The sequence below is a fragment of the Hipposideros armiger genome, unplaced genomic scaffold (genome assembly GCF_001890085.2).
Source record: "Hipposideros armiger isolate ML-2016 unplaced genomic scaffold, ASM189008v1 scaffold_72, whole genome shotgun sequence".
Lineage (NCBI taxonomy): Eukaryota > Metazoa > Chordata > Mammalia > Chiroptera > Hipposideridae > Hipposideros > Hipposideros armiger.
The window spans coordinates 3,060,910-3,072,934 of NW_017731422.1; the positions used below are offsets into that span (position 1 = coordinate 3,060,910).

At 57.7% G+C, this 12,025-nt stretch overlaps 1 protein-coding gene across 1 annotated transcript in view; it reads right to left on the bottom strand.

Moving 5' to 3' along the window:
* Positions 1-1,002: 1,002 nt before the first annotated feature.
* Positions 1,003-12,025, bottom strand: part of TTBK1 (tau tubulin kinase 1) — a 39,116-nt gene continuing 28,093 nt past the window's right edge. The window contains exons 13-14 of the mRNA XM_019642776.1: positions 4,966-6,530; positions 1,003-4,326 (exon numbers count right to left, since the gene is read on the bottom strand). Of these exons, the coding sequence (XP_019498321.1) occupies positions 3,939-4,326; positions 4,966-6,530 (1,953 nt within the window). The 3' untranslated portion in view covers positions 1,003-3,938. The remainder of the gene's footprint in view (positions 4,327-4,965; positions 6,531-12,025) is intronic.

A 12,025-nucleotide genomic window follows, 5' to 3' on the forward strand; every position in this document is an offset into this window, starting at 1 on the left:
AGCCCATGGCAACCCACTGCAGCAGGGGCTGCAGCCTACGCCGTGGCCGGCGACTCACAGCAGCCCAGCTCCAGGTTGAACTGCCGTTCAGCATCTTAGCTGTGGAGGGCAGCGTCACTGGCCCTCACATGTGGGATCCAAACCGGGGCCCTCCGGCATCCCAAGCGAGTTCTTAACCATCGCGCCACTTGGCCGGCCTTCATATTTATATTTAAAGGCAATTCAGTGCCTATTCCATACATTATGATATACCCTAATAGGGTCTAAGGCAGCACCCCGTAAGGAAACACATTAATATTTCCATTGCAAACATGTATGATAAGTGGAATTAATAAAGGCTATAAATGGTCTTGTCAGGTTTTGATACCAAATGAGTCTGTGCCCATCAAATGGAAAACCTCCTAGTTTTCAGAACTTTGGGCTTCAGAATTGCAGATGCAGCTTTGTGAAGCTCTAAAAGAATACTGCAATGAATAATTTTACCCTCACAATTTTGTGACTGTACAAGTATATACATAGGATACCTCCTAGAAGTAGAGATGCTGGAGCATAGGCTATGTTCATTTGTGATATTTACAGATTTTGCTAGAGTAATAGCCATTGTTCTTCCTTGCCTGTGAACTGCTTATACAGTATGGTTTTCCAAACATTCTCACTTTTTGTCTGGTAACTTCTGGGCAATGAAAATTCTTCCTCCCTTCCTCTCTGCGCAAAGCTAGACTTAGAATCTCTGGCCCTTGGGAGAGGCAGCCAATGAAGCTGATGGACAGCAAGCTTTGCCGTCTGACCGTAGGGCAGTCCCCTTCCACAGGTGTGACCCTGGGCAAGTTACCTGCGTCCTCCCGAGCTTCCATTTCCTGGTCTGTAGAAACAATCTGTCTCCGTGACAGGCCCTCCCCACTTGCCCACCAACCTGTGCTCTTCTCTCTTGCGCACCCCGAGCCTCAGGGCCTGGGCTCCGCCCTCTCCCCGGAAGGAAGAACAGTCCAAGCCAACAGAAAGAAAGGTCCACAGGCTTTTTAATGGTGTGATGGCTACTTCCCTTCTGAGACCCGATCTAATCATGACAGCGGCTTCCAGGGTGTCGGGCTGGGGGTGGACAGGGTACAGAGTGGGCGGAGGCCATGCAGTGACTGGGACTGGGTGGGGGAGGGTGTTACATTCTGTTTGGCATGTAAACATTCTTCAGTGGCTTCCCCGGGGGAGGGGGAGGGCACGTCCCTGCCCCCCACCCCATGCCCACCAGGGCTGGTCCCTGGAGCTGAGAAGACTGAGCAAGCCAGGCCCCTGTGAGGAGCTGGGGAGGCGGGAGTCCAAGGGCCTGGGGCCCAGCCCCTCCCCTGCACCCTCTTGGTGCCCTGTGCAGCTGGGGAGGGAAGGCGTGTTCTGTTCTGGGGTGAGCAGCCCTGTATCTGAGCCAGTGACACAGGCTGAGCTCATGATGAGAAAGCGCTGGAGGGGTGCAGTGGTGGTAGTGGTGTCACACTCTGTTATAGAGAAGAGGCTTAGGACCCCAGGGCTTGGTGGGGGAGATGGGTGCTCAAGGGGGAAGAAGCTGCAGCTGGGGGGGGATAGGGGGCACTAGGAGGTGTGGTTTCCTCTGCCCTGGGTCCTTCCTGGAGAGAGGAGCAGAGTCAGTGGCCTAGCCCCCTCCCACACTTGCCCCTGCCCAGCCTCCCCCAACCTCGGTGGGTGATATTCAATGATGCAGAGGCCTGAGGTCAGTTGGGAGCCCTGGGGAGATCTGGTTTCCCAAGGACAGACAGGGTTTTGCATCTCTGCCCAGCTCCAGTGCTGGGTGAAGCTGGGAGGTGGGATGGGCCTGGGGCTCTCTCAGGCCATGCCCTTTTCCTCCCAACACCAAACCAGGGTTTTGCTGGTCCTGGGGCAGGAGTGAGGCTGGGGGCCCTACATTCACGGTTCGGTTGGTGGCAAGGAGCAGGCCCAGGGCCTGGGTACCAGGGGTCAGGCCTGGGTCTCCACCTGGCAGGAGCTGATTGTCATTCAGAGAAACTCTAGGTGGGAGAGAGTGGCCCTCCTCCACCCCCTCTGCTGGACCCAGGGGGCAGTAGAGGCCTTGGGAGGGTCTCAGCTTGACAAAGAGGGCTCTGTCCAGAGAGGTTTCCTGAGTGTTCTGGGAGCTTCTGCATCAGCATGGGGTGGACCTCAAAGGCTGTCCACCCTGGAGTCCTCCCCAAGGCTGGTCTGCAGAGACACCACCACCTTGGCATGGAAGCAGTTGCCCAAGCCTGCTGACTCTCCATAAGGGGTTTCAGCTGGCACCACCAGGGTGCTCCCGGGGCCAACTTCCTCGTGGGCATCCTTCTAAGTGATGGTGGCTGGAGCTGCCAGCCCACTGGGGCATGCTGGGGCCTTTCTTCCTCTTCCCCTGGTTATCTTGCCTTGCTCTCCATGACCCAAAGAAGAACAGAAGATCCAGGCCAGGGGACAGAGGCTGTGGGTGCCAAAGATGGAGGAGGCCTGCAGGGGACCTGTCCCAGATAGGCAGGGTTGGCTGTCCCTTCTACAGCCAGTGTACTGCTTGGCCCAGACGTAGGCAGTTGAAGCTCGTGATGAGCTGGGATGAGCTATGAAGGAGCGACCCAGGAGGACGCCCCATATCCATTCACGGAGCAGTACAGTCCTCAACCTCGACAGGGACAGCTTGGCTGCACAGTTTGGGGTTAGGAAAGAGGGGACAAGCTGAAGGGTGAGCTGGGGGAGGAGGGGATTTCGGCTGGACCAATCACAAGCGTACAACTTGGAAGTTAGAAGAGCCTTTCTGCCTCGAGTCCAGGGGCCAGCTGTCTGTCTGCATGTTTCTGCTCTCTCTGCCCATTGAGGGAGATGATGGTCTGATCCAGCCCACTCCTCACAGCCAAGAGGACAGCGGGGGTGACCTGGCCAGAACTGACTCCCTGAATCTCTAAAGGGCTGGGTAGAAAAGATGATAACCAGCCATTCTCCACCTCCACTGAACGCAGGAGGAGAAGGGAGTTGGCTGAAACTGCAGTAGGCAGAATTGAGGTTAGATGGCAATAAGGAATTCCTGATGGTGAGGGGTCCTGAGCATTAGATCAAGGGGCCAAGGGACAGGTGAAAACTTTTTAAGGTCCCCCTCTCCAACCTCCCACTGGGAAACACTTGCCAGGAAGGCAGCCCATACACTCTGTGGTTCCCACTGAGACCCCAACCAAATTTAGGGAGAGGGGGTCTTTGCACTTTAGAGGTGCAGGGGAACAGCCCTCATCACCTGCTCACTGCCTCCCACAGGGATGTCCAGGATGGAGCAGACTTTGGGACAGACCAGACCTGTCCCCTCACACCTGAGTAGACCAGTGGCCCCAAGGTCCCACCTCCCCAACCTCAGTCTGGCCACTGAGAAGAGGTCCTTACCAGGAGACTGTGGGCTCGGCCCCCAGAGGAGGGTGGAACCTCCACTTCCAGAATTTGAGGCTGCCTTTTTGAAAAAAGGGGGTGGGGAGGCTTTGGCTGGAAGAGGGTCAGGAGAAGGGAAAGGCGCTGTTAAGAGGTGTAAGCACAGGTGAGGGGGGCGCGTGGAGAGCTGCAGAGGCCTGGTGTGTGAGCGGGGCGTCTCCATTAATGGGGTCCTCGGTGAAGAGTGACTGAGCCTTCCCGGGGCGGAGGGTGAGCCTGCCCCACCTGAAGGATGGCAGGGAGTGTGATGTAACGGGGTAAGTTAGGCGAGGCGGGCGTTACCCCCGCGGCGCGGCGCCTGCCACCGATCGGGTCTTGCCGGGCAGACGGGCGGGCGCGGCAGGTGCTGGCGCGCGCAGTCGCGGGTGCAGGCGGGAAGCTGGGGCCGCGGGTGGCGCGCGTCAGGCGCGTAAGGCTGTGCTGGGAGCTGGTCCAGTATGGCCGGCTGCGGGTCGGGGGCCGGGGTGAAGGTGGGGGGCCGCGGAGAGCCGCGCGCGTCATTATCTGGCCCCGGCTCGGCCCTCCGCGACACCTGCCCGGCCTTTGGTTGCTGCGCGCTGAGTCTGGAGTTTCCCTTTGGGTCCTTTCTTGGGGCCCCCCGGGGAGGGGGTGCCGTCAGGTTGGGCCCGGGTCTGCGGGGCGCCCTGGGGTGGGGGGGCCCCGGGCCGGGCCTGGTGTGAGGGTGAAGGGCTCTCTTTGCGGGACAGGGACTGACTCCGGGGGGACGCGCTGGGATTGCGCGCAGCGGAGGCGGGGAGGCCCGGATTGCGCGGGGCTGAGGGCCTGGTGCTGGCTTGGGCTCGTCCTGGGGCCAGGCCACGGCCAGCGGGCTGTCTGGGGCGGAGGTCAGCAGCTATGGTGGACCCTGGGGGCTTCTGCAGCTGGAGCCTGCGGGAGGAGGGGAGGGCAAGAGAAAAGAAGAAGGCAAAGAAATAAAAAAAGAGACATTTTCAGAATCTCCCCGGGCACTGAGCCTTAGAGTCTTGCATCCTCAGCGCTGGCTGAGACTGAGGAAGACCACCACACAGACAGAAAAACTGAGGACTGTTGCTCCATCCTCCAGGGCAGGACCTCTAGGGGCCCCATGCTCTTAGGCTGCTACCTACTGGAAGAGATGGCTGCAGGCTTTCTTTGATGTCTACTTCACCTTTCAAATTCTCGTGGATTTTACATGCTAGTATACCCACATTTATATTAATACGAATAACGTTTTCTCCCAACTATTCTGGGCTTATCCTTCGGCTTCAAATGCCCCATGGCACACTAGAGGCTGTGTGTAGGCCCCACCGGCCATCAACCTTTCCCAAACCTGGCCTCCCTGGCACCCCTCCAGACATGCTCACTGTAGCCACTCCCATGAGCCCAGGGACAGGGCCGGGACCTGAGTCAGAGGTGGTGGACAGGAGGTGTCGCTGAGAATCCTTGAATCTTCAGTAGCCCCTGACCTTGGCTCTGGGGAAGCCCCTGCTGGTGGAGGCCTTCTGTGGTCCCCCTCTGCTCACCCTGGGAATGGCCGTGGTTTCTCACCTGCTGGTGATGGCTGTGTCAGATGCCGGGGTCGTGCCATGGGGTCTGCCGGGGGGCTGCTGGGCGGGGGCAGGCATGGGCATGCGGACGCTGATGGGGCGGGGAATCCGACTCCTGGTGGTAGCTGCCCGCCCGGCCTTCCTGGAGACATTGGGCTCAGAGGCGGGCGTGTCCTCCTCGGAGCCTGTGCCTGAGAGCGTCTCAGAGGCACGCCGTTGCTCCTCACTGGAGGAGGACGAGGCCCCGGAGGCCAGCCGCAGTAGCAGGCGGCCCTGCCTCTTCTCCATCACCAGCCGCGCCAGGTCTTGCTGTGGCCTCGCCCTCTTGCTCCACCGCTCTTTGGCCGACAGTGAACCGGAGGGCTCAGAGCCCGTGTCCTCCTCAGACAGCAGGACAGGGATGCGGCTCCTAGGGCGAGGACCTGGCATGGCACGGTGGCTAGGGGAGATGGTGGCCAGTTTTTCGGGGCCTGGTTCCGGCAGGGACACTGGGGCTGGCCCGTCGGCAAGTGCTGGGCCATTGGGCAGTGAGTCCATGGCCGCCTCCAAGGGAGTGTCCCCAGGGGGGCCAGACAGGGCACAGCTCTCCAGCCCTGACTGCGCAATGCCGTTCTCCATGAGTACGGAGGTTCCCTCCTCCACAGCCCTCCCATCAGAGGGTACCTCCAGGCCCAGCTCGCCCCCAGAGCTGAGCTCCTCAGACCGCGAGGCTTGTCCACCAGAAGACATGACGTTGAGGTGGGTTTTCTCAGCAATGTGCACAAAGGTCCTCTCGACTTTGGTGAAGGGTGAGGAGGTGACTGCCACTCCCCCTGCCCCTGTGGGCACTGCCCCCGCCCCCAGCCCTGTCCCAGGCCCAGAGGGCTTAGGCTCAGACTTGAGGATGGAGGACAGGGTGCCTGGCTCAGACACGTCCAGCTGGCTGCCCGTGGGCTGGGGCCGCTCGTGCTGAGGCGTGAGGGCAGCCAGGGTGCCCAGGTCAGGGTCGGGGGCCAGGTCGGCAGTGACGGGCGACTTCTTCATGTCGCCAGGGGAGACGAGCACCAGCGTTTTGGAACCCTCCTCAGGCTCCAGGTCCCCGTCAGCCATGGAGGCCCGGCCCCTGGACTCCTTCTGATCATCAGCCAGCAGCGTGGACGGCGCACCCTCTTGACTCCGGTCAGTGCTCCTCTCGCTCCCCTCACTGCTGGAGCCACTGCGAGGCTCCAGCGCCTCCCCCAGGGCCACTGCTTCCTCGTCCTCCTCTTCCTCCTCCTCCTCCTCCTCCTCCTCCTCTTCTTCCTCCTCTTCTTCCTCTTCCTCCTCCTCCTCTTCCTCCTCTTCGTCTTCTTCCTCGTCGTCGTCCTCCTCCTCCTCCTTCCCATTAGCTTGAGGCTGCACAGGAGCCCGTGGGACCTGGGGGGCGGTGAGCAGCATGTGCGAGAAGCCCACCCTCCGGACCCTGTTGAGGAGCAGAGCCCGCTCACGGTAATCGGACAGGTCTTTCTTGAAGTCCTGGTAGGGCAGGCTCAGAGGCACAGCTCGCGGAAGTCCGTTCACCTCAAACGGGGGCGCCACGGAGAACACCTGCAGGGGGCACACACAGGGACTCGCTGAAGTCACCCACCCTCCTGCGCCCAAGAAGACCTGGACTGCACCCACAAGCTAGGAGGCCTACAGGTCCAGGTGTGTACACCAGAGCGTGAGCTCCATGCGGGCAGGCCCTGCATCTGCTTTGTTTATTGCTCTAGCTGAGGACTGTGGGGGTCACTCTAGGTTTCTGTAGGTTTGAAGCAGAGAGACTAGATTTAGGTTTCAGGAAGATCACTCAGGCAGCGATGGGATGGGTGGACGAGCAGTGCGGGATGGAGAGAACAGGCTGGTGGCTGGGGAACCACCAGGCAAGGCAAGGCTGTGCCCATGGGTTTGGGGCAGCAGACACAGATGTCTAAGACGTATGCTTGGCAGGACTCCCTGAGAGTCTGATGGCATCTGAGGTGTCAGAGGTGTCAGGACATCTCTGGGGCCACTGGAGCTCCAGTACCCTCCCCTCCTGCCCCTTCATGGCCTGTCAGCCAGGAATTTTCCAGACCTCTAGGTGTGTTTTGAGGCCACACTTCCTCTAGGAAGTCACAACCAGCCTGTGAAGGACAGATTCTTTTCACTCGATTAAGTTTTCCCAATTTGAAGCTTTGTACAGAGTCCTTGGCAATGGCCTATTGGTTTTCTAAGAGTCCTGCCACATCTCCCCTTCGCCTCCTTCCTTCCAGATGAGAAAGGCCTGACCACCTACCAGGACCTCAGCTGCTGCATCTTCTCCAGCTCCACCCTGTCAATCCACACACATCCCCAGACACCCACAATGCACCAGGCCCCACCCAGGCTGACATGGCTTTGTTCCAGGTGGGATGGTGCTAACAGTGTCCAACACTTCGTTAGCCTTTTTTGAACATGCTGTGCCTCCATCTTCCTAAACCTATGAGCCCATCCAGACCAAAATCCCCGGAGAGATCCTGACACCATCAGGTGCCATTAGACTCTCAGGGAGTTCTGCCAAGCATACGTCTTAGACATCTGTGTCTGCTGCCCCAACCCCATGGGCACAGCCTTGCCTTGCCTGGTGGTTCCCCAGCCACCAGCCTGTTCTCTCCATCCCGCACTGCTCGTCCACCCATCCCATCGCTGCCTGAGTGATCTTCCTGAAACCTAAATCTAATCCCATCTCTCCCAGCTTTAAACCTACAGAAGAAACCTACAGTGACCCCTACAGTCCTCAGGAGACAGTTCCAACCCTTGGCTGGCACATGAGCAACCCCTCCCCCTCAGCCCCTGGATCTGGCTTCTGCCCTCTGCTCCAACCTCACTTCTAGCAGCACCCTCTGATCCCCGCCCTCTAGCCCAGACAGACACAAGTGCGCGTAGATGCTACCAGCAGTTCCCCAAATGCATCACGCAACTCACACTTCTGGGTCTTTCCCTAGGCAGTTTCCTCTGCCTGGGGGTCCTTCTCACCCCATCTAGTCACATGAAAAATTTCTGTTATTTCTCCAGGACTCAGCTCAAACAACTCCTCCTCCAAAAATTCTTCCTGTCCACTGGCCAAGCAGACTGCATCTCTCTCCTTTCTATTTGTTCTCCCACATCCTTCCCTTAGAGAAACTTCCACACTCTGTTCCACATGCAGGTGTTCACATGGTTCGCTCTCCTCATAAACACTAAGCCCCTTAAGCATTTTTCTTTCATTCATTCATTCACTCACTCACTCATTCATTCATTCAAGAAGTCCTGAATCTGTGCATTGAGTATTGAACAAGATAAACATGGTCCTCATTTGAATGGAGTGTGCTCAATGAAATGGGGGTAATGCATACTCCACAAAGGTTGTAAGCATAAGTGAAGTCATACAAGCAATGTGCCTGGCATACAGCAATTGCTCAATACATGTTCGTTCCTTCCCTCCTACCTCCTGCCCTGTTCATTCCGATTTGGAGGTCATTACCTGCCTCCCCAACCCCAGACATGCCCACATGCTACACCTATGGGGGATAGGGTGGTGGGGGAAAGGGGACGTCCGCTAGCAGAGGCCACTGTGCAAACAGACAGCCCAAAAGCTGGTGGGGAGGGAAGGCAGGAATCCCCAAGGCCAAAGGTCTGCCCAAGGCTGTCTGTGACTTAGTCCATCCTCAGCTGCCATCGTCTTCCTCACAATCAGACCATCAGGTGAGGACTTGATGGGTGGGGCAGGTGGGGAGTGATGCAAGACAGGGAAGCATCAGGTCCTGGACAGGGCCCCGGCACACCCTGTTTGAGCCAGACAGGGAACTTCTTTAGAGCTTTGTCCCCTTCACAGCCAGGCTAGAAGTTCCCAGCAATTGTTTTCTTTTTCTGCGTCATCCTCATTTTGCATTAATTCATTTAGCAAACATGAAGTGCTGGTTCTGTGCCATGCCTGGTGCTGGGGCCCTTTGCCATGTTTAGTTAATGTCAAGCGTAGAGAAGGTGACTGGGCAGAGGTGAAGGGGGTTGATGTGAACTCCTGGGTTTGTGGGGACCATGGGTCCAGAAACAGGCAGACAGATACGGAGCTCTAATCATGTCTCCCTCCTGTCCAGCTCAGAATTCAGCCACCCTGCACCAGACACATCCCACCCAGCAGGGATAGCCTTCAACCTCACTACACATCCTTTCTCAGCAGAACGTATCCCTGTTTTCTCCGTCGATCTCTGACACTTTGGGCATCCCTGGCAGAACCACTTTTTCCTCTGCTCGGGCCCTGGATCTCTCTGGAAAAGCCCCACCCATAGGATGGACCCACCTCTTACAGTGCTGTTAGATGATCATAGCTGGAAACCTCCCTCTTTCCATCTCAAATCCCTCCCTTTCTATTACCTGGGAGGGAAAAGGAATGACAACTGAAAATCAGGCATCAGTGATGATATCAGACTGCAAAACTGAGGCCTGGAAAGAGGTGGTGACATGCCCAAGCACATCACCCAGGGTGGCCCAGAACCCAGAACTCTTTCCATTGTCTCACTGGCCTCCCACCTTCTAATGCAGGGAAACCTGGGACCCTCAGCCCTTTAGCAGGAAGGGCTGTGAACCTTAGAGTGGGGACAGTTTTGCCCTAAGGATCACCGCCAAGTTCACCTAGGCCTGAGCATGTTGGGTTTTCTGTTTCAAAGTCCCGCTGCCCCTCTGCATCTGTTTCCATGTTGGGGAGCGCCAGGCCTAGGCTCAAGTTCCTGCCTTCTCAGACAGCGGGCAGTCCTCCCTTCCCCCTCTCCCAGCCTCTCCTGGATGCCTGAACCCAAAGAGCATCCATTCTCACATGCAACCTAGTGCTCATTCACTCAGCCAGCAGTCATTAAACACCCTCTGTGTGCTTGGCCCTAGAGGGCTGAGGACACCATAGGAGGGGGACAGCAGTGACACGCTCCCTCCCATTCCAGCTCACAGGAAAGCAACAGTGCTGGGTGTCAGGAGGGGAAGGCCAAGTCTGGGGAAAATCACACTTTCCTGCTTCCTTCCCGGGGCAGTGACCTTTTATGATTCCAATCTGCTTATTGTGGTTCTCCAGCTTAGTCTGGGACAGCATTATCTGGGGGTGATTCTTCAAAATACAGAGTTCTACCCCCCAGATTCTGTAGGCCAGAGATGAGGCCCAGAAATCAGTTTGGGCAAAGCTCCCTGGTGACTCTGCTGGAGTTGGCAAAAGGCAGATGTCGTAGGGTGAATCGTGGTAGGAGGGGAGGCAGGCCATTGGAGCTGAATCATTCAGAGAGAATGAAAGCCCCGGCCCTCCGCCTGCCCCCACTGAGCCCAGACCAGAGGACTGTGGCCTCTCTTGCTTCAGAACCCAGTCCAAGTCCATATTTTCTCCAGTCAGCAGGAAAAGTGAAGGGAGGTGGATGGACCAGGCTCTGATCTTCCCCTACCACCAACAAAACTGGGTTCTCCTCAGCTTGACTTCTCTGACATGGACGTGGAGGACAGGTTACTCCAAATACCCCCATCCCCACACAGGGTGCATAGGGCAACTCTCCCGCCTGGACCCTGGCCAAGCCCAGGCATTTTGCACTGCATATCAGCACACGGGTCCCAAGGTCAAAGAAGGAGGGCTGCTGAGTGACAAAAGCAGGAGGATGAGCCTTCGTTTACTCTTGCCTCGTTGGGCGGGGGTGGAGAAGGCTTTAGTGCCTCTCACCCCTCCTCTTCCCTCAGCAGCCACCAGGTGCACCCCTCTCTTGTCCCCTTCTCCCCAGGGGGAAACCCCCCCTTGCCATAATTGCCCAGCCTGAAAATTGGATATGAGAAAAAGTCGACAGCGTAGCCTCCTCCATGTACCACTGCCTTTCCCAGATTCTTTACTTATCTGTCTGCGTCTCCACTCTCAAACCACATCTGCCAAACATAGAGCCCTCCCTCTGCTCCTCCACCCTACTCCCCGGAGTGCCACCCACCCCAGGTTCCCTGGCCAGGGACAGTCATCTGGGTGGAAGAAGTAAGATGACCTGGGAAGGTGGCTGCCTATCCCAGGCCTGTACAGATCCTCACACACTAGATCTCCAGGTCTCCTTGTCCCCAGTCTATCCCTGCCCGGCCCTGGGCAAGGAGCTGACAGCATGGGGGCAGCCTAAATGCAGCCGGGGTCAGGCAGTGCAGCTGTAACTTGCCCTTCTCCTGCCCCCACACTTGCTTTAGGCCCCAAGGAGAAAGATGTCTTCCCCTTTTGTCATTGTGGCAGCAGGCTTACAGGGCTGGAGTGGGATCAGACAGAAGGAGGAGAGCTCCCCTTTTCACCCTCTTTCTCTGCAGCCTCAGAAGTCACGGCAATCCTCTCCTTTTCCATGTCCGTCCCTGTCATTCACCTAGTCCTCCCTGAACCCACATGCTATCCCTGTATCCCCACTCTCTCTCTCACTGACCCCCTCAATAGACCCTTCTCCCCAGGCCAGGGCTGCCTCAGATCCCCCCTCAGAGCAGCGGAGCAGGAGAAGGCTCCTGTGGCCGCCTCACAGGCTCTCCAGCCTTCTGGCTTCCCACCCACACTGCACACTTGGCCTCTAGGGTCCCATTCATTGAGCAACTATCAGTGGGCCCACCCCTTCTAACTTTTCCTGCCACCTGGGACAAGTTGGCAAGCTGGCAATTTGGATTCAGCCCCCAGAGACCAGAGTCCATCCCCAAGCCCTTCCTCCGGATGAAAGGAGACAGCCAGCAGGGAGAGAGTTACTGAAGTCCAACCAGGCTGACTGACACCTCTTGGGATCACCTCTCCGCCTCCCCCCTCAGCCATGGTCTTATCTGCCTGTAGAGGTAGGTGTGGGGCCGGATCCATTGGTCTGGAATTTGCCCCCACCCTATCCCTGAGTCAGCAAAAGACAAGCCCCTGCCCAGCTGGACACCCCCAGAGTTGGGGTCTGTATCAAGGGTGGGTTAAGAAGGAGGGCGAGGGCCGGCCGAGTGGCCGGTTGGTTAAGAGCTGGCTTGGGGCCGGCCGAGTGGCGCGATGGTTAAGAACTCGCTTGGGACACCAGAGGGCCCCGGTTCGGATCCCACATATGAGGGCCAGTGACACTGCC